Raw genomic sequence first — 19,885 nt, forward strand, 5'->3', positions numbered from 1 at the left:
GGGGCTTAAGCGCACGGCGCTCAGCTCCTCGCTCAGAGACCTGTCAGAGACAGGTAACGCGCACAGATGCACACGCAGCCATACCACCCAACACCACCCAGACGTACACGCTTCACTTCCGTTTCTGAAGTGTATTGGGCTTTTAAAAAAAAAAAAAAAGTGTTAAGTAAGTTTTAAAGTGTAAAAACAAGAGATTGGGATGAGTGCGAGTTCTCATAGTGTGCTATATAGTCAGGAGATTGAGCAGGGGACCTCTGCCGGCACACGGCCCATGTGTAACACCGTGGCTAATGTTTTTAAACGTTCTGTATTGCTATATGGGTGTATAAAGTAGATTCTTCTTGGATTTTGACCCACGTCCTTATTGTGCTTGGCCGGATGCAGGAAAGCGGGGTCGGCGAAACAGCGTGGGCTCTTTGGACAGTACCATCGAAGTAAGTTTCGGGTGCGGCCCCAAAGGCGAGCTCTCGCCCCAACGGCGTCGCTGCATTAAGACCGTTCCCATAAACCCGCCCTGCATGTGCAGTGAAACAGCCTTGCATGCGACGGTGTCCGTGCCGGGACATCTCGGTCCGTCCTGGCCCTGCATGCCGCATGTCGGTTTCCGTGTGCAGCGAGGAACTCGGGCCGGCGTCAGGCGAAGCTACACTAGCATGCGCGCCATCCGAGAGTTATCTCCAACCTTGCTGTAGCGTGAGGTTGCCGCTTGTTTCTGGAAGTGCATGGAAGTGTGTGAACGCCATAGGCTCCTAGCTGACCTCCGAGGCCTAGTGACGGTTGAGTTTCTTTCTGGTCTGATTTGTGTGTGTGTGTGTGTGTTCAGGGATCCATCATTAACAGCCCTCGACCTCATCAGTGTATGCCCATGGGGGGCGCTCTTCCCAGCTGCTACGGCCTGGAAGACTACCGGCCTCACCGCCCCATCCTGAGCCCCGGAGTAGGGGTGGGGGGTGGGCCGGGGCAGTTACACAACGCCGTGGGGAGCGTTGGGGTGGGGCCACTCCCCGGTACCGTAGAGCATGCTGGGGGACCGGGGAGCGTCTCTGGCGGGAGCAGCTCCGCCTCTTTCCTGGGCTCCCTGTTTGGCAGCAAGCGCGCCAAGCCCCCTCCTCCCCTTATACCCCCCGGTCCACACTACCCAGCCCCCGTTCCCCCTCCCACCACTGGGGGACCCCCACCTCCTTCGCCCTCCGCGCTCAGCCAGTCCGATCCGGGTGGGCCCTCCAAGATCCAGGCTCTGCACGCGCAGTACTGCCACAACAGCGTAGGCCAGCCCCCTCCGCCGTACCACTACCACCACCGCTACCACGTGCAGCCCTCGGCCGCGCCCCCAACGCCCGCCGTGCACCATACCCTCCACCGCGGCTCGCTGCCCCGCCGCGGCCCAGCCCCGGCTCATCTCCAGCAGCAGTTCTCACACCACGGCGTGCAGGGCCGCCACTCCAGCCTGGGCTGCACGCCTCCGCCTCTCTCGCCACACTCACCCCACTCGCCCGGCGTCGCGTTCACCTTCCACCACGTGCACCCCAACCCCATGCCGCACCCCGCCCGCATCCCTGGCCCTCCCGGCAAGCTGCCGCTCACGCTGTCCCACTCCCAGCCGCACCCCCACCCGCACGGCCACGCCCTTGTTCATTCCCACACCCACAGCCATCCCGGCCACGTCCACGTCCACGGCCCCCACCCTCTGCTCCATCATTCCGCCCATCAGCCTCACTTTATCTTTGCCCCGCCCCCCCAGGCGCCCTCCGCCATCACGGCGCGCCACGTCACGCAGGCCGCCGCCCACTACGTGCCACAGTACCCACCCCTGTCTTCTATCCCGCCTCCTCCGCTGCACTCGCCTTTACCCCCACCTACCTCCCCCCTCACCCCTCTTACTCCGCTCACGCCTCTCTCGCCGCTGCCGCCACAACACCCCCCGGGGCCACAGGGGGGCGGTCAGCTGGTCGTCGGCGGAGGGGCCAACACCAGCACGGTCGGCAGCTCCAAATCCAAACCTATCAACCGCATCAGCACGGTGGTGTGAGACGTAGCAGGCCTCGGAGGGCGAGGGCCCCCCGCCGGAGGAGCCGGAGCCCGGGAAAACGGAAGCACACACTGCTCCACCTCTGCTATTTCCACATCAGCTTCCCACATGTCTAGAGCTGACAAGGGCAGACGGTTGGCCTTCGACCAGGCCGCTAAACGCATGACAATGCCGTCCGCTGTCGTTTCATTCCGGTACTCATATCGTCCGAAAAACAAACCCACCGGTTTGGAGGAGCTGCAGGCAGAGAGGATTATGGGTTTTCTTTTCCAGAGGTTCACAGAAACTGGGGGTTCTTATATGAAGTAGATGTCAATGTTGCCAAAGGTAGAAATTGAGGTTTTGGTGCCAAATTACAGTGAGTGAGAGAAACGGGGAGTGATTTAAGAGATGGCAACGCGGCAAGGAAAGATGTCGGAAGAGAGTGTCGTCGCACCGCTTCTCTGCTCTTCAGCTGGGCTGACGTGGGAAGCGCAGAACAGGCAGAGGGACCTGAAGTTCTCCAGAAGCAGCGCAGGACATGCATAGACTTAAATGGAACATACTTTTCTAGGAATCCTATTGGCTCCATTTTGAAATGTTATTTTTTGTGTGTGCGTTTCAAGTGACAATCATTCCAGGTCCTGACAGTATTTTTTTTTTTTGGTTTTTGACAAACTTGAGTGACACATTCCGCCATACATTGGACAAAAATTGCCAGTATTTAGACAGAAATGGACAAAGAAAAGGTTGTATTGCAGCTTTAAAAGCTCCAGCCGTGCACTTTTGAACAATACTACACTCTGTCACCTCTTAAAGTGTTTTTACTCGAGAACACTTCTGCTAAAAGAAAGTCATAGGAGCACATCATTCAGAAGGCATCATTCCAATATTTGGGTCACAAGGGGAAGCTTTCAAGATTACAACATCACACACACACACAGTGTTTCAAATCTGCAATAAGACAGCCATAATCCAGTTTAAATGACAAATCATTTTTCATTATTTAAAGGTCTCAGTGATGATATGAAGTGGATTTATATTTAAAATATTTTGTTCTACCGTTTGTCTCAGTTTATTAATAATATAATGAACAGATGATGAAATATATTTTTCTCTTTCTAAATGAAATTAAATAAATTAGAGAATCATGATTTAATTTAAATCCCTAATAACTAGGATTTGTCTAGTAAGTTTTACAGTGACCCTCTATCAGTAAATGCTCAAATGAGCTAATTACCTGTTAGTTTGCAACTCACTACATAGCCTTAGTGCCTAATGTAAGTGTTTAGGAGGGTTATGGTGCAATAACACATGTTATTATTCAGCACCTTCACCTTTTACCCAGAAGACACAACAAGTAAACAGATATAGAGAAGAGAATTTAAATCTGGGAGAATTAATTGTACAGGCCTTGACTTGCTTTGTTTTTTTTTGTAAAGTTACAGAGTACAGTTGCTTGAACTGTATTGGAAACGTATGAATAGATACTGACATTCGAGCATTGTTTGTACAATATGAGTCACTGTATGGTAGAAATGTGTTTTATTTTCATCATTGCTATTACGATGTCAAATATTACCAATATTATCCTCGATATTTTTGGTGTAACAGTTACTACTAATATGAGTGTTGTTTCTGTGCCAGTTTGTTTTCTAGGAGCTTTTTCCAAACTAACACGGTGTGATTTCATGTGTACAAACAGAACTTTTTAGAACTGTCCCGGGCTACCTATTTCAGGAACTTGTTTTGCAGTAAGCTTGAAAAAATACCCAAAAAAACAACAAAAAAAAAAGATGACGAAGACAACATATATTTCACACCAAACTCATTGCCAGAAGCCATACAGTCTTACTTGAGCAAGCCACTCTTTATAAGAATGTCAGGCTGCATATCTGTGCCCTCCTGTCCATAGGCGAAGAGCATGCTGGTATGGCACACGCTAATGCATTTCGCACGTGAAGGTTGCCAGTGGAATCTTTTTGTATGATGCTTTTACTTCACTGCTAAAACTTCAGAGCTTTTGCACAGTTTGCCCGAGTTCATCAGTGCAGTGCCTCGATATTAGATCTTTGCTTATCCCCCTCCCAAACCCTCCAACATGCAGAGCTCTTAAAAGCGTTACGCCAACAAAACGCCCTCAGAAGATTTTGACTTTTTGTATTTTTTGAAATATTTTTGGAAATAATCTGCCAATATGGCTACCTGCCATAGACTAATGTCTAATCTTGGACACAGTTACACTTAGTCTTTAATAGGGCTTCTTATTGAAGAGCGAATGTACAACAGGGTGTGTACCAAAAAAAAAAGGGATTTACAGGATAAATCTGAAATCGTGTTTTTTTGGTTTGTTTTTTTGCCAAGTGGTGTAAAATTGACACACACACCCCCCTGCCCTTTGCTCTATGTCCTCCTATGAACTGACTCGCTACCACAGACTCCACAGGTTCGTTCTAGTGCATGCAACAGGTGATACGAGTCCCAGAGGACACAATGCCCGTAAAGCTGCCAGCACCCGTCTAGGACTCACGGACCAGTCTAGGACTCACGGACCAGTCTAGGACTCACGGACTAGTCTAGGACTCACGGACCTGTCTAGGACTCACGGACCAGTCTAGGACTCACGGACCTGTCACAGTAGATTGAGTAGCGTGGGAAATATGTGCACCCTTACTCCCGATTGCATCGCTGAGGTCTCGGCGCGTGTTGCATGTTTTCCTGCACTTACCCGAATGACGCTGTATAAACCTGAGTGTACATATTAGCATATATAAATAGTCTATTTACTCTGGAATGGGCTGTGTTATACGTGTCTATAACTGACCAGGAAGGCCGGGGGGCGACGAGCTATTGTTTACACTTTAGGGCCTGGAGAACAAAATGTAACTATAAAGTTGTATCACGTGCGTGTCAGAGCAGTATCTATATTTAAAGAAATGATATTGTATGAAGTTTTATTTGTATATATGTATGAGGTTTCGATGCAAACCTGTTTCAGAGAAATTATATGTGATTATTTATTGCTCTTGTTCTATAAAATATGTTCTTGCTGTTGGAAAGACTGTACTTTCTGCTTGATTACAACCGACTGGGGTCAGTTACTTGATATTTGAACACGAGGTGTGTGTTCATTTTTCTGCAAGTTCCCAAATATGGAATGATCCAAATAATCTGAGCGACAAATTGTTTTATACTAATCATACAAAATGGTTTTATTTTGCTAAAACATTGTGGGTTTGGACCATTTCAACAGTACATTAGAATTACCACTTAAGATCAAATGTATTTTACAGGCTGTGTAAATAAGACCAATTATATCAACAGGTAACAAGAGTAATAATATACTTTTCTGACTAGCACACCAACAAAACAGTCAACTAAAGACAGCAAAACTCATACAAAACTGATCACATACATAGTATACTTGGCAATGGATATACAACAATATAATCTATAGAATATTTCTGTTATTGTGTGGTATACCTCTTGTTAAAATCATGCAAATATGTAACTGTCCAAAAGTTTTTTTTAAAAATCACCTTGTAAACATAAGAGTGGTTAGGGTAAGAGTGGTCAGTAAAGCTGTATTTTTTATTTTCTATTGACTCACATTCATTTACAAATCAGAGCTATCCAGTACTTTATTCTTCTTTCAAAGAACTGCCTGTCTAGCCCAGGAGTGCCCTTCCTCTGTGCTGCCCGTACTTCGGAGTTCACGCGCTCTCTGCTCATCCCTCCGCTGCTTCCACGGGGCTTCATTCTGCGCCTCCCGTGCCGATAAGCGGGTCTTTGGGCCGAAGCTGCCCCGGCTGGCGGTAGAACTTCTTGTATGGAAGGCAGCGTGGCCCCCCGTCCCAGTCTCAGTGCCTCGGTGTGGTGAGCGAAGGCTGCTTGTACCCTCAGCTCCTCACCAAGCCGGACCTTTGTAGGTCTGTTGTAGGGCCTGGGTTGCGTGTTCACTATGCTGAGCTGCACAGTAGCCCAGTCTGATGCAGGTGAGAGGTCTTTGTCGACAAGCACCATTGCCATGGCATCGTCTCTCGGACTGCGTTGCCTCCGGAACGCAACCTTTGCACGCGCTTTGGGACAGGAACCACTTATACATTCGCATGTCCTGCTGTGGCTGTTGAGAGGCAATGACTGTGCTGTAAGTGAAGCGTTATCATGACTGTATCAGCACCTTGCGGGTAAATGATCACTACAGGGTTCTGCATCGATGCTAACAGGACGCCTGCTGCCCTAAACGCCAGGAAGCACGAGGTTAGCTCGGAGTCTCGAGTCGAAAGGTGCTGTTGGATTGGTCTTGTGCTGTGTGTGCTTTTTGCAGTTTTCGGTATTTTCTGATATAGCTGATGGCAAAAAAAAAAAAAAAATCACACAGATGATCTGGGCTACCAGGTTTGCTTGTGTCTGTGTACAGTATGTAGAATGCACTGTATGAGTGCTGGATGTGCCTTACGGTTAGTTCTTTTTTTTGTGCTGGATTAACTGGCTACTGTGCTTTGAGATTCATCCAAATCTTTGTAAACAAAACATTTAAAACAACATCAATGTGCTCTTGAGATTTAGGCCTATTTTTAAACAAAAGCTCTCGTTTTTTCGCTCTCGCTCTCTCCAACGTAAGCGGATCCGGCTCCTAGACCGTGGTGACGGACAGGAGAGAGTTGTACACCCTGCTCCCGTCCGGAGAGCGAGACCCGTGGGCCAGCAGCTCCTGGATGGTGATCCAGTTGTCCAGGATGCGCCGGCTGCGCTTCTTGGAGCTCCGCCTCTGGCTCAGCTCGGGGGTGGAGCCAGGCGCCTGGGCCGCCTCCGGGAGGCCGTCCCTCGCCGGCTCCTGGGCGCGGTGGCGGAGGTAGTCGAGGCGGCACTGCATCATGAACTCGCGGCGACGGCGCTGCTCGCGGGCCCTCAGCAGCTGCTGCTTGCGCTCCTCCTTGCTCCAGTAGCGGCCCATCTTCATCTCGCTGACCGCGTCGTCGTCCGTGGTCACGCCGCTGCGCTCCTCGCAGATCTTCATGGCGCGGGCCTTGAGCAGGCGGTCACGGACGGGCCGCTTGGCCACGTAGCGGGTGCCGTCACTGCGGATCTTCACCTTCCACTCCATGCGCGGGGAGGAGGGGGTGAGGGCCAGGGGCAGGTCCAGTGAGGGCCTGGAGGGGCCGGCCCGGCTGGCGCCACCCTCCCCCTCCGCGGGCCTCTCGGCCGAGGGCTCTGAGACAGAGGAGCCCAGCTGCATGCAGCTGTGGTAGCGTTCGGGCGGAGCCCGGTTGGGGTGGCGCCGTCGGGTGAAGTAAGGGCTGGACTCGGCACTGCGGCCGCCTGCCCTTTCGTGCGCGCCCTCGGCCCGCGAGCTCCCGCCCTCCCGGGTCAGAGAGCGGAACTTCGGGTTGACGGTGCTGCTCGTCTGGAACTTCTTGTAGCTGCCGGGTGAGTAGGCGGAGCCGAGGCTGGCGCGCCCCCTCTCGTTCCAGCTGGGACGGTCTCGGGGCCTCCCCTGCAGGGGGGACGCGCACTCCTCCGTCTGAGCGACGGGCGAGAGGTGGTCGCTCGTCAGGGGTGTACTCCTGCAGCTCTCTCCGCCGGTGTTGTAGGCGCTGCTGGTCTCCCTGTCCGATCGCTCCCTCTCCGGGAGCTCTTTGATGTCGGTTAGCTCGTGCAGCGGCGAAGCCTGCAGGTCGGACGAGCCCCTGCCTGACGCTTCCTCGTCCAACAGCCACGCTTTCAGGCAGCGCTCCCTCAGCTGTTGCATCTTCTGTGCCCGCAGAATGTTCCGGCACTTGAACTCGAGGTGTCGCAGCTCCTCCTCCAAGAGCGCCATCTCGTGCGGGGTCAGGCTCGCGTCACACTCCTCGTCCAGGTCCGCCTCCTTCTCCCCGCCCTGCAACCCCTCCCCTTCTTCTTCCAGCCCCTCCCCTTCCTCCGCCCCTTTCCTGGCACCGCCCTGCTTTGTCTTCCTCTCGTATCGGCACTTGATCTCCAGCAGCTCCCGGTAGCGCTCGCACTCCTCTTCGGTCAGGCCTGGCATCATCATGGCGCCCACCGGGTCGTGAAGGTAGCCTCCGCCCACCGCCCCGACGTCCAGTGAGTCCGTGCTGAGTTGGAGCTCGCGGAGGTGGAGCAGCGGCGAGGGCGTGTCTCCCCCTCCGCTACTACCCCTGCCGGGCCGGAACTTGCGCAGGCTGTGCGGCGTGTTGGTGCCGTTGGTGGTGCACGCGCTGGTCTGTTCGTCGCACGCCAGCAGGTCGTGCTCAGACGACTCCTCGTTCCGCGTGCTCTCGTCTGTGCGGCCTACGCCGCTGTCTAGCTCCTGGCTGTTGTTCAGGGCGGCCAGGCCGAGCGCCGGCGCCTCCTGCTGCGGCAGGGGCTCCTCGGGGACGCCCACCTGGGACCTCCGCTGCCGGAGGAGGCACAGACTGGGCAGGTGTGAGGTGCTGAGACTGTCGACGCCCATGCCCACTGGTAGCTCAAAGTCTAGGTCCTCAGGGTCTATGTTTGTGTCCTCCTTAAAGTTTTAGTTCAAATAGTAGGAGACCACAGGGGGCCCATCGATTCGATTTATATTTGATGATGTCATTGTTTGGGAGAAAGAAAAAAATAACACTTATCAGAAGGCTGTTACTGGGCAACAGATGTAACATGATTGGTGCTGCAGCTCTCCGAGTGGGCACATGCAATACAACGTTTTAACACTAGATGGTAGTATAAATATACACTGCTAAAGACGTGGCTGGGGTCCTCTGAATATGGATAGCGTACACAGAATGCTTTGTTTACTAAATACTCTATCTGACACGTTGAGATTAAAAAGACCCGTAATCAAACAGTACTGCTTAAGACCTCCTGGAGCACAACATCTTGAATGTATTCACCACCCCGCCTGCATTAACGGTAAATGGGCGTCTTTGCTGGCTGCTTTTGCGGAGGATGGTTAAAATCATCCCAATGGTTCCTTTGAACTGGAAGGAGGCATTGATTTTCTCACCGTGACACATCTCGAGCCCTTGCTCTCTCTTCTGATCTCCTCTTGATTTAGTAAACCTTTAATCTTTAATCTCTGCCTTTCTCCTTCTTCTCCCAACACCTCCACCCCACCCCCCGGTCCAGGAATGGCAGTGGTCCCCACCACCGCCCTCATTAATCACCTGTCCTTTTGTCTGGCTGGAGATTACACGAGCTCAGCAGACTGCGGCTACAGGACAGCACTTCTGCTGCTCACGGCTTGTTAATGCTGCGCTTTGCCTCAAATGAGCTCGTTGTTTTATTCATCGGGCCTGAGCCGTGCTTATGATTTATAGGCAGTTCTTGGACGTTCTACTGGCATGTGCGGTTTTGGCTGACCTTAAACGGCAGTTTTGCTGTCATGGCCTTTATTTCTCTCGTATAAATGCCCGACTTGAGGGCAGTTGACCAGCCTTTTTGCTTGGGTCGGTGTTATTTGCTTATCCTTTGCCTTGTACAGCAAGAAACGACGACTGTCCGATTAGATGTTGTGTTCTAAGCGCAGGCGTCGGCGCCACTGTCACGGCGCACAAATTACAGAATACATCTTATTTTAGCCGTGTGAACGAGGTTGCATCCTTGAAACCGCTAAAAGGGCCGATCCTCCCCCTCCTCACTGTGCTCTAGCGTGTCCTGCCTCCGTCAGCTAACCCCGCCCCCTCCTCAGCCCGCTCCGCCTGCGCTTTTAATGGCACTTTATCCAATCTGTTCTGTAAACCTGCATTTTTCCATTTCTCCCTGCCTCTCCTTTTTCTGTCTCCTTCTTTGTCTCTCCGTTTTTCCCCCCTCTTCTCCTTGTGGACCTGTGCTAATGGAACTGCTGCAAATGACAGAGTGATCACATGATTCGGGCCCGCCTGATGTGGGCATTCAGTTTCCCTTCTGTCGGCAAAATAATCCATTAATTTTGGGATTTGTTGTCGCTGGGGATGAAGTGGCTGCATTAGCTATGCATGTCTTTTAAAGCTTGCTTCTGCATTCGTGTGTGCGTTTACTCCGATCCCGGCTCAGTCTGTGTGTTTACCTCTATCTCCGGTCTCGCTAGCAAGAGTGAGAAGTTGATGCTGTCTTCTCTGCTAAGGATGGCCACTGCCTCCTCTCTGTTCTGTACATCCACCCCATTGATCTGGGAATGACAGAATCGTGTGTAAGGCAAGACGTGTTTATTTCTGTAGCATGTTTCCTACACAGACAATTCGGAGCGCTTCACGCAGACACAGAGTAGAGAATTTTTCGTAATGTAGAGAATTTAACATGGGGATGTGAAGTGCCTGTTTCCCAAATGTATCAAGCAGACAGCTGACAGTTCCATATAACAATGCAACAATTTGACACTTTCAAGTTGTCAACTCACCAAAAGGACTTCACAGCAGGAGTCCAATCGTGTTTATAAATAGACGCTTGCGTTTAGTGCTAGCGTCCTACAATCCTAAAACTTCATCAGTCCCACGTGTTTCTGCGTGATAAACATTTTAACTATGAACATCAAACGATGCCTAGCTTAGTATAAACGATGAACTCGTACGTACCTGCAAGATTCGGTCACCTTTCCTGATGCGTCCATCTTTGGCCGCTATACTGTTGGGATTGACCTGCGCAAACGAGGAAACCACATGAATGGTGCTCACTTTGCCTACCGTTAGCACTTCAACATCACATATTGTACCTCCCATGAGTTTACACCCACCTCCCCTATGTAGATGCCTTGGTCATCCTCCTCATCAGTGCGGTAGCACACAGTCAGGCCCAGCTTGTCCTGCTGAGTGGATTTGTAGAGCTCTACTTCCTACCAGAGAGAGACAGAGAGTTCACAGCTGAGCACAGACCAAACACGCCGCCCCAGAACAGCACAGTGAGAACAGAACAGCCAACCCAGAACAGCACAGTGACAACAACAACACAACAAGAACAGAACAGCCACAACAGAACAACGCCACAATTAAACTACAGATTGCTGAAGGAATATCATAGTGGCGTGTTTGTGAGCTGTTTTGTAATATTTGGAGTGTTAGTTGAAAGCCTGAGGTTGAAATGTTGAAGATTGTGGTGGTGGTTATGAATCCCAACCTCATACTCCAGCTCTTCCTGACGGTCCACTTCGTGGTTGGCCATGTCCAGGTAGTCATTCTCCAGAGTGCAACTGTAAAGACACTTCCTTAGCACTGTTATCCACTTAAGTCTACCTGAGCACAGGATCAAGTTAGCAATTTCCCTGGGGATCAATAAAGTGTTATCTTAAGTCAGTGATACAGCTCCATTTGCATTTCTATAAGATACACTCCACTGTCATTTTCCATTTTCCATTTAAAGCTCTAAACAGATATGCATAGAACAGAATTCACACTGGGAATGAGTAAAAAGTCACCAAAAAAAGGCCTCTGTGTGCGTCCTAAGTGCATTCAAGCCTGGCCTGATCAATAGCAGCAGGATGGAGGAGCGTTTAGCTGCGCTTAGTTACTCACAGCTCGTTCAGCAGGTAGGGCGGGACCAGCGTGACCAGCGGGGGAGACGGGGGCGGTTTGGGGGAGCCGCTGCCAGGGTAGGGACCTCCGGCCACGCCCAGAAAGTTCTGGAAGCTGATGTCAGTCTGCGTGGAGTTGTCCACGCAGTCGGTGATGGCCACGAGTCTGGCAGCACCCGCGATAGTGCCTGCTCTCCTCCTGTGGCCCTTGCGCACCACTTGCAGCAGCAAAGGATTGTGGGTATGTCCATCCTTATCTTGGGAGAGATGAGATGTTTTTCTGCCTTTAAGCTGCAGGAGTGTAGAAAGAAGGAAAGTGAAGGAGAAAAGGTTCGAATGATCGAACCTCTGCAAGCCCTGTTCACAACAAGCCACGTTTGCCTACATTGTTTTGTTATATAGATTTTATTATATATGTCTAATGATGCATTCTCACATCATTTTGAATGTATGCTGTTTCTAAAGTACATTGTTCTACATTTTAAGAGATGTGATGTCAAAGTAAGCCGCATGAATGTTATACTTAAACCTTTACTTCAGCATCAATAGGACGAAGTGTGTTGCCCTTCTGTTAAAACAGAGAGAGAGAGAGAAAAACCACCCTTAGTGTTTCAGAAACAGGGAAACAAACATGGCACGATTAAGTCATGGATGTTTATTACGGGGTCTTGAGTACGACCATTGAACAGATTGGTATTGCCCCTGTTGTTTTTTTTAAAACGTTACCAGAGATACCATAACACCGAGGCACTCGCACCAGGCACACACAGGGCGTCCTCATGGCTGCTCCAGACATCCCCGGGCCTTCCCACTGTCACAATGATTTAATTTTTTTCTCCTTAATTTTCCACCACATTAACTCTTTTGACAAGTCGTTAGCGTTCGGCGGGAGGGGGATGAATGGAAATGTGCGATGGTGTGCTCAGTGACGCGAACACCCAGCCCTGCAGGTCGCTGATGAAGATCTCTTGGACGAACAAACGATTTATAGTGCCGCCCGCAATCGATACGGGCTTAATCCCGCCAACGCCCTCGCTGACCCCGGGCGCCTTCCTCTGGTCCCGCTCCGCCTCCCTGTAACTGACCTCTGGAGACTGGAGCTCATCTCGGAGCTATCGTTATAGCGTTTGACTCTGTGCCTTTCACTGTCTAAATGAAAGAGCAATCAGTTTATTCTGCTTCTGTGTATGTAGGACTATCGATCCTGTGGGTGGGTTTGATTAAAAGTCTGTGGTTTGCACACTCGGAGGGCTTTACGGCATAGGCTTCTAATACGCACAGCTTCATAGCCTCAGCTCTCATATCTGAAGTGGCCATTGGTCATTTTAAATCTTCTCTCGAAGAGGCGTTTCTTGCCGTCTGTCTAACACGTTAGTATTATTAGCATTTGGTGCTATGAATATACACCCTAAATTCATCCAGCTAAAATTCTAGAATTCATAGCACCTCCATTTTGAAAAGTAGAAAAAGGGAACTACACCACAGAGTTTTCACACAGAGGGTTCGGGCTGTATCATACGAACAAAAGTGCGACTATATTATTCTGGAATGAGACTGAAATAGACATCGTAATAGGTTACAAGCACATGAGTGAACTCATTAGTGCCACACGGTTGATGACTGGCCTTAATTATTTGTTATATAGGCTAACTACCTTAGTGGATTCACATGGCACCTTTGATTCAGCAAAAACAGCCACACATGGTCAACAACAGTCATCTTAATGTTGGTCTATGCAAAAATGGACTGAAAAGAAGTAGCTCGTGTATGTGTAGAGACCAGCGACCCTCTCAGAACGCCAAAACTGTGATCGTGATTGACCAAACGATATATCGTGCAGCCCTGGTGTAAACATGCATGTGACCTAGTCGGTGTTTATAGTTCGTCTGTTGGTGCTAGTGATGCAACTCCTGAACTGTGCTGCAGTGACTGAACTTTATTTTTTACAGTTAAATTGGCCGCAGTGTTCTGTGGGGCCAGACTGCTTATCAACACAGAAGCAGAAGACAGCAATTACATTTCTTTATCTTCAAACGCACCTCTATTGACCTTTGCCTTTCATATTCGGCCCTGTGGAATAATTGCATTTGCGTAAAAAGCCGCCGCTGCTATGCACGAATGCTAACCCCCTCCCCCACCAGATGGTTTAAAACCATAACCAGACGATTTCTGTTGCTTGACTGCATTATGTGTAAAATCAATTATTTTAGTTATTTAAGTTATTTCAACAGTGCAGACATGCAGTGTTGTGTCGTCATCACATCTGGTGGTGATCATTAAAAGAAAGTTGGTTTGCAGGTTATATTCACTTTTTAATGATTCGAACCAAACGTACCTTTTATTTCCACTTGCCGCCTTGTCAACACTGAACATCAAGCATGTCTTTTTCAAAGCTTGGTGTGTTAAGTAGATAATTTTTTCTACAAAACCGTTCTTTATACTCTTCCTTTCAAATATTATTTTATATTCCCTATTTCCATTTTTTAAGGCTTCAAATGACTGGGACTCAGTTCAGGACTATTCTCTCTCTCTTTCTCTCTCTCTCTCTCTCTCTCTCTCTCTCTCTCTCTCTCAGCATCCAGTGATTGCTGTACAAGGTCCACTCTGTTCTTTATTTATGTGTCTGAAGTAGAGGCAGACGGGGCCCGTGAGGGGGGCTTGTGTTAGAGAAGGGAGGAGAATCCAAGCAAAGGTTACTGACACCCAAATGTCACTGTGAATTAATTCCCCTTTTGTAGCCTACTGAGCAGCAGGACAGGAGACCTTTCTCTTATGCCCAGGAACATTGGGCAGGGTCCCGCGGGGTCCCGCAGGGTCCAGAGTAAATATTTCTCTGCGTTGAACATGCTCATTTCCATCTGCGCTTTGCAAACTGGGGTGTGTGTGTGTGTGCGTGTGTGTGTGTGTGTGTGTGTGTGTGTGTGTGGGCGGGCGAGCGTGGATGTTCACTAGTACTGTGCCTCTGTCTGTGCACTATGGTGAGAAAGGCATACAGGTCTTGCTTAATTACCACAGTTGCTGTGGCAACCACATCCCTGGGAGACGCATTTGACAGAATTTGTTGTTGGGGAGGGGGAGAGAGAGAGAGAGGGGGAAACCCACCAGACAGGGAAGGAGCGTGCTACAGGATGGATTAGCAAAGTAACTGCAGATTTACAGGCACATTTACGAGCGGCTCAGCGTTCAACCTCGGCTGAAGGGATTTCAGTGGGCACACGCTCATGTGATGCTCATCACAAGCTTAGCAGCAATTAGCTCGGTTTATTACCGCCTAAAGGTTCAGATAAATGAATGAGGCCCGCCTGGTTGTTGGCTACAGCAGCACGCCAGCGTGGCTGGGGGGTCCGGTTAATGCCACAGAGGGCAAAAGGTTACGCCTATGCCAATCCTACTGATCCCTGACTCCAGCAGAGCATGTCTGTTCCTGGACTTCCTCACAATTGTTTACCACAGGATGTCAGTGAGATGAACAAACAACAGTCACACGGGCTCACAGAGCAAGAGAGAGAGAGAGAGAGAGAGAAGTGATTGATGTCCATGTAGTGTGTGCTCACCAGCTTGTGTCACTGATGGATATCAGTGGAGGAAATGAAAAGGGGCAAAGCTAGAAATGTCTCTGTCTGCCTCTGCGCTCCCATTCTAAATGGAGCTATACGAAACGGATCCCGAGCAAGATGACTAACGTGGCCGTCTGCCACAGCGCTACCGATTTACTAAAGTGTTTAGCACGTGGGGAAAAAAATGCTTGCTTTGTCTGTCAGACTGCGTGTTGCGTTTGTTTTTCGCACCCGCTCGTGCCGACGCAAGTGTGCCATCTGAGGGACCTGATACAACCAGCCCAGTGAGGGTCGTGTCCGAGGATTTGGTCTGGGATGGAGCCGTGACTGGACATGTCAAAATGAAACACCAAGGAAACAACCCACGAGACGGGCCATCACTCCCGGCTGTCTCAGCCAGGCACCATTCATCTTTCTCCACCGTATCTCGGTGCGCGCAGACCCCGTATAAACCACGCCGGCGCTGCATCGCACCGCTTTTCTTGCTGCCTCCCAACGCCTCCGCACGCTTTTGCCGCTCGGCTGGTGAGAGCCAAAGGGTCTCTGAGCCCCCTCTTCCTGGCGTTTTACGCGAGCTCGCCCACCGAGGGCGCCGTGATGCGGGGGGTAAGAAGCTAGTTAGAGAGCAAAAGCTTCTGAGGCACTCCAGGCAGCGTGGAGACGTGGGGGGAGGAGGGCGAGAAGCTCTCGAGATTGCGCCGAGATTGGCGAGCTGAAGCGGCAGATCCCTCTCAAATTACATCCAGCGTGACCTATTCCACCAGCACACGCAGGTCTAGCGAGAGTGCAAATTGCTCCCTCGGAAAAAAACAACAACTACAAAGCAGACTGCCAAAACACTTGCTTAAAAGTGGAAAGTGAGCGGCACCGAACGTGCTTTTTACTCTTGAGCGGAAGAGAAGGGCCTCACAGAGGGAAGACAGAAAGCGAAGCGTGAAACCATGAAAAAAGTATGCGAAGTTTCATTAGTTACTGTAGTCTATTACTGGTTTATATTTGATTTTTTTTTTAAATAATGAAAATATCCAGCCTCACATCTAAACGAAAGCAACCGTCTTAGTAGAGGAACATTGGGTAGGCATGTTAATTCCGTAGCCCTAAACATCTGTTTAATCCCAGTGTGTGAGCGGAATTATTAAGTGACTGTTTGGCATATCAATTAGAACCTCAGCGAAACCTAAACAAGCCCAGAAGATCTTGTGGACTGCCACATATGTGGAACCCATTGCATCCCATTACATTACCCATTACACTTCTGTTCCAACCAAGGCAATACCGACCTACTTCATTTTATTAACATTCCCTTAGAGATAAGGTTCCCTCGAGAAGCTCAATCAAGTGGACTTCACAGTCCTTGACCTAAAACCCAGGACTTATGGGTCTTATGAATGCGGCATGCGGGCTCTCACCTGGAACATAATCCTGTACTGCTCCTCGGGTCGGTTCACCACGCACATGTTGCAGCCCATCCTGGCTTCAGGTTCCACTTCAGCCCTGTACTAAGTCTTTGTCTGCCCTGGACTTTGGTACCAAGTGGTAAAAGCAACGGGGCTTGGAGCTCCTGCGGTCTGATTACGGAGTTAACCCTCTGAGGTCAAAGGGTAACGGTCCGCTTCCCACGACGGGGGCCGCCGCTCCGGGGCCGCTCCTCTTCTTCCGCGTGCTTGCTCGAACGCCCGAAAGAACGCGCTTCCAGAGAAGGCTGGCAGGGAGATGATCGGTTGTCTCCACAGACAAGAGTAGTAGCTTCAGCGCGATTTAGCGCGTTGGCTTAAGGTCGGGCACAAGTTTGGCCCAGTCGGACGATTCACAACACGACCTGCATTCAGAATGTGATCATGTGCCCTCGTGCTGTTGTATTACAACATATTGGTTGTCAGCATAGCAGACGACAGAATGGCAGACGGAAATCAAAAACGTCTTCTCGAAGTAAAATCTTGATGTTGAATGAAACATTCACAGCGATGTAAAAGAAATTGCGGTGGTACGTTTTGCGTGCAGAAGTCTACAGCCCCGGGTGAATTCTCTTGCATACAAAGCTTCATAATCAAAAGATTTTTAATTAAAAAGGGGGCACAGAGACAGTGAGTAATATATTATATGTTTACCACCCAGTGCCCCAGTGAGATTCCTCCTTCCTATTCCTACTTATGGTATCATTGTGCTATTATTAGCAAACTTGTTGCCCTCCCTCGTGAGAAGTGCATTGTGGTTCTTTAGCATATTCATGTGTTGTTACACGGCACTTTATGGCGGCCGGCTGTCTGAGGTTCACTCAGTCCTCCTGCGAGCTCTCAGTGGAATAGCGGCCGACCTGTTGAGCGCAGGTTCATCCCTTTAGCACGGCACAAACCAAACAAGCAGACACACTGGCTGCTTTCAGGATTGGACTTTTTCCCGTCAAAATAAGAGCACGCAGTCGCTTTTCTCATAAGCGTATTCAGCCGTGCTCATTTCCCCCTCTTGTTAACCTTTCTTCAAAACATGAAGAAATTCTTAATCACTTCCTCTTCTGCGGGGGGGGGCTTTTTTTCGCACCCTGTGAGGCTCTCAGATGAACTGTCCTGTCATTCGCCAATCACATCAGATCTGCTCTCCTGGCTTCTAACTGCGTGGTGTGCGCGCCCAAGAGTGCGTGACTGACTGTACCTGTCAGAGCACGTCTGAAGCCGTCTCCTGCTGCTTCTCCCTGCCTCTCCGCACCGCCTCTCTCTCTCTCTCTCTCCCTCCCTCCCTCTGTCTATCTATTTCCCTCCATCTCTCTCGCTGTATCTATCTGTACTGTGCCAAGATGAGCTCCTAACAAGCTTCCAGTATCAAACACGTTACGCCATCCAGCTCGTAGCCATCTTACAGAACGCATGTTACCGTGCAGCGGGAGAAAACGAGCGACGTGATCCGTAGCCGGATGAGTGACAGAGCCCGGTCACGGTTCCCTCCTGAACGAATGAGGTGCAGGTTACGGGAGTGTATATTCCGTCAGGTGCTCACAAACCCGGGTCCAGGGCCAACGGCGGCAACGTTCCCCCATGAGCGAGGCAGCCTGCCGCTTCCAGGAAAAGGGAGAGCGCAAAAGCCAGCCGGCAGGGATGGACCACCTTTCCTTCCTTTTCTCTTCTCCCCTTCTCTCCGGAGCGGATCTGGGATGTAATCCAGTTCAGTCGTGGCTTTCACACGACTGGAGCGTGGCGGCGCGCCTTCCACGGTCAGGAGCAGCGCTCCCCGATCCCGGTGCACAGACGGTCCGGCAGTAATCCACGCGGCGGTCCCCTCGGGCTGCGCTGGAGCGCCGCCGGCCGCGTGCAGGGACGGAGGCAGGCAGGCCTGCTCAGCGACAGAAAGTGAGGGGATGTGCACCGCTGCACGCACCCGACACTGGAACACCTCCAGCTCCTTCTCTTCCTCTGCTCACTGCAGTACGAGCCAATACCAGCCGTTTGCCCAGATCTCTCCCTCCCTCTCTCCCTCCCTCCCTCCCTCTCTCCCTCCTATATCTTTTTGCCATCCCCTCATTTACCGCTCTCTCTCTCACACCTCCTCCTACATCTTTTTGCTATCCCCTCATTTACTGCTCGCTCTCTCCTTCTCACACACTCCTCTGCTCTCTCCCTCTTGTACACGCTCCTCCGCTCTCGCTCTCTCTCTTTCTCTCCCTCTCTCTCCCTCTCCCTCTCTCTATCCATCACCTGTGCATCAGCTCCAAGTCTTTGTTCCTTCCCGTGTGCCAGAATGTGATGTCAGCTCCCGTGGCACTGGAATATATTTTATCCCTGTAGTTTATCACTACCCACACCAGACCTGCAGACTCCAGCTTGGGAAAGACGGCCAGTAATGAGTCCCTCTATCCGGACACGGCTGAAATAATGGGAATGCACACGTGCACATTTTATGTATCGGCATGAAAAGCAGCACTGAAGCAAATTGAAAGCATGTCCTACTGCCAGATGTGGGAACAGCTAGCTTTCCCCGCACCTTGGCACTGAAGTGGGGCATTATTCACCCCCACATTTTCAGCTTTAACCCTGCGGCCTGTCAGCCACATGGCAGACTATACCGCGGAACTAAATTAGATATGACGGTGTCCCAGTGTGAATTGCAGATAACTTGTTATCTCGCACCACCTCTCTGCCCCACGGCACCCTGGGTAGTCCCGCGCAAGCCGTTTTCTCGAGCCAGCCATGACCAACGGCATCTTAGCGTGGAGAACGCTGATTATCACGCTAAGCCTGTGCGCTCTCTCTCCCTATGTCACAGGTGCTCTCTCTCTCTCTTTCTCTCTCTCTCTCTCTCTCTCTCTCTCTCTCTCTCTCTCTCTCTCCCCCACACCTCTATCTTGTTCATCTCATCTTATCTCCTGGTTTCCCACCAGAGCTGTGCCTCCTTTGATATGCAATATCACAGCATATTGATTTTCTTTTTCTGTTACTCCTTTGCTTTGTAGTGTCAACGTGGCGCATTTTTGTTCATTTGTGCTGTGAAGTGCGTGGTGCAGTTGCTCTTACTGTTGTGTGACTGGCTTGTCGAGTAGCATTTCTGTTTGCTTTTTGTTGGTGGTGGTGGTATTTGCTATGGGTTGTTAGTGCTTTCCATGTTAGTTAAATTCTCTACAGCGATGTAAAACTACATAAATCTTTAAAACGCACTGCGAGCATGTTGCCATGTCTCAGCCTTATCCCTCTTTTGTTTTTAATAGCTATTTATATATTACATTATAATTCACATCATGTTCAATTGCAGTGAAAGAGAGACAGAAACACACAGAAACTGTGTGTGTGTGTGTGTGTGTGTGTGTGTGTGTGTGTGTGTGTGTGTGTGTGTGTGAACTTTCTGTACATTGGTGAGTGGAGCTGCAGCCGT

At 50.3% G+C, this 19,885-nt stretch overlaps 2 protein-coding genes across 8 annotated transcripts in view; one reads left to right on the plus strand and one right to left on the minus strand.

Annotated features, from left to right (window-relative positions):
- Positions 1-5,607, plus strand: part of iqsec2a (IQ motif and Sec7 domain ArfGEF 2a) — a 61,528-nt gene extending 55,921 nt beyond the window's left edge. For 5 of the 6 annotated variants that reach the window (XM_035521871.2, XM_081707405.1, XM_081707408.1 and 2 more), the window contains 3 exons: positions 1-53; positions 385-434; positions 824-5,607. The exon at positions 1-53 is cut by the window's left edge and continues 142 nt beyond it. In XM_035521871.2, coding sequence (XP_035377764.1) covers positions 1-53; positions 385-434; positions 824-2,029 — 1,309 coding nt within the window. In that variant the 3' untranslated portion in view covers positions 2,030-5,607. The remainder of the gene's footprint in view (positions 54-384; positions 435-823) is intronic. The other variant, XM_081707406.1, reaches the window with a different exon arrangement.
- Positions 5,608-5,741: 134 nt separating this feature from the next.
- On the minus strand, positions 5,742-18,455 carry pdzd4 (PDZ domain containing 4). Of its 2 annotated transcripts, none has more exons than XM_027029687.3 (8): positions 16,438-18,455; positions 12,007-12,039; positions 11,473-11,762; positions 11,078-11,150; positions 10,698-10,796; positions 10,540-10,602; positions 10,035-10,136; positions 5,742-8,513 (listed from the first exon to the last, which is right to left on the minus strand). In XM_027029687.3, the coding sequence occupies exons 1-8, from the start codon at positions 16,495-16,497 to the stop codon at positions 6,645-6,647; spliced, it is 2,589 nt and encodes an 862-aa protein (XP_026885488.2). In that variant the 5' UTR covers positions 16,498-18,455; the 3' UTR covers positions 5,742-6,644. The 2 variants fall into 2 exon arrangements, with proteins under 2 accessions (XP_026885488.2, XP_035377770.1); XM_035521877.2 differs by having other exon boundaries at positions 12,001-12,039.
- Between the last annotated feature and the right edge of the window lie 1,430 nt (positions 18,456-19,885).

This window comes from Electrophorus electricus, chromosome 25 (assembly GCF_041902795.1).
Source record: "Electrophorus electricus isolate QZ-2024a chromosome 25, ASM4190279v1, whole genome shotgun sequence".
NCBI classification, from domain to species: domain Eukaryota; kingdom Metazoa; phylum Chordata; class Actinopteri; order Gymnotiformes; family Gymnotidae; genus Electrophorus; species Electrophorus electricus.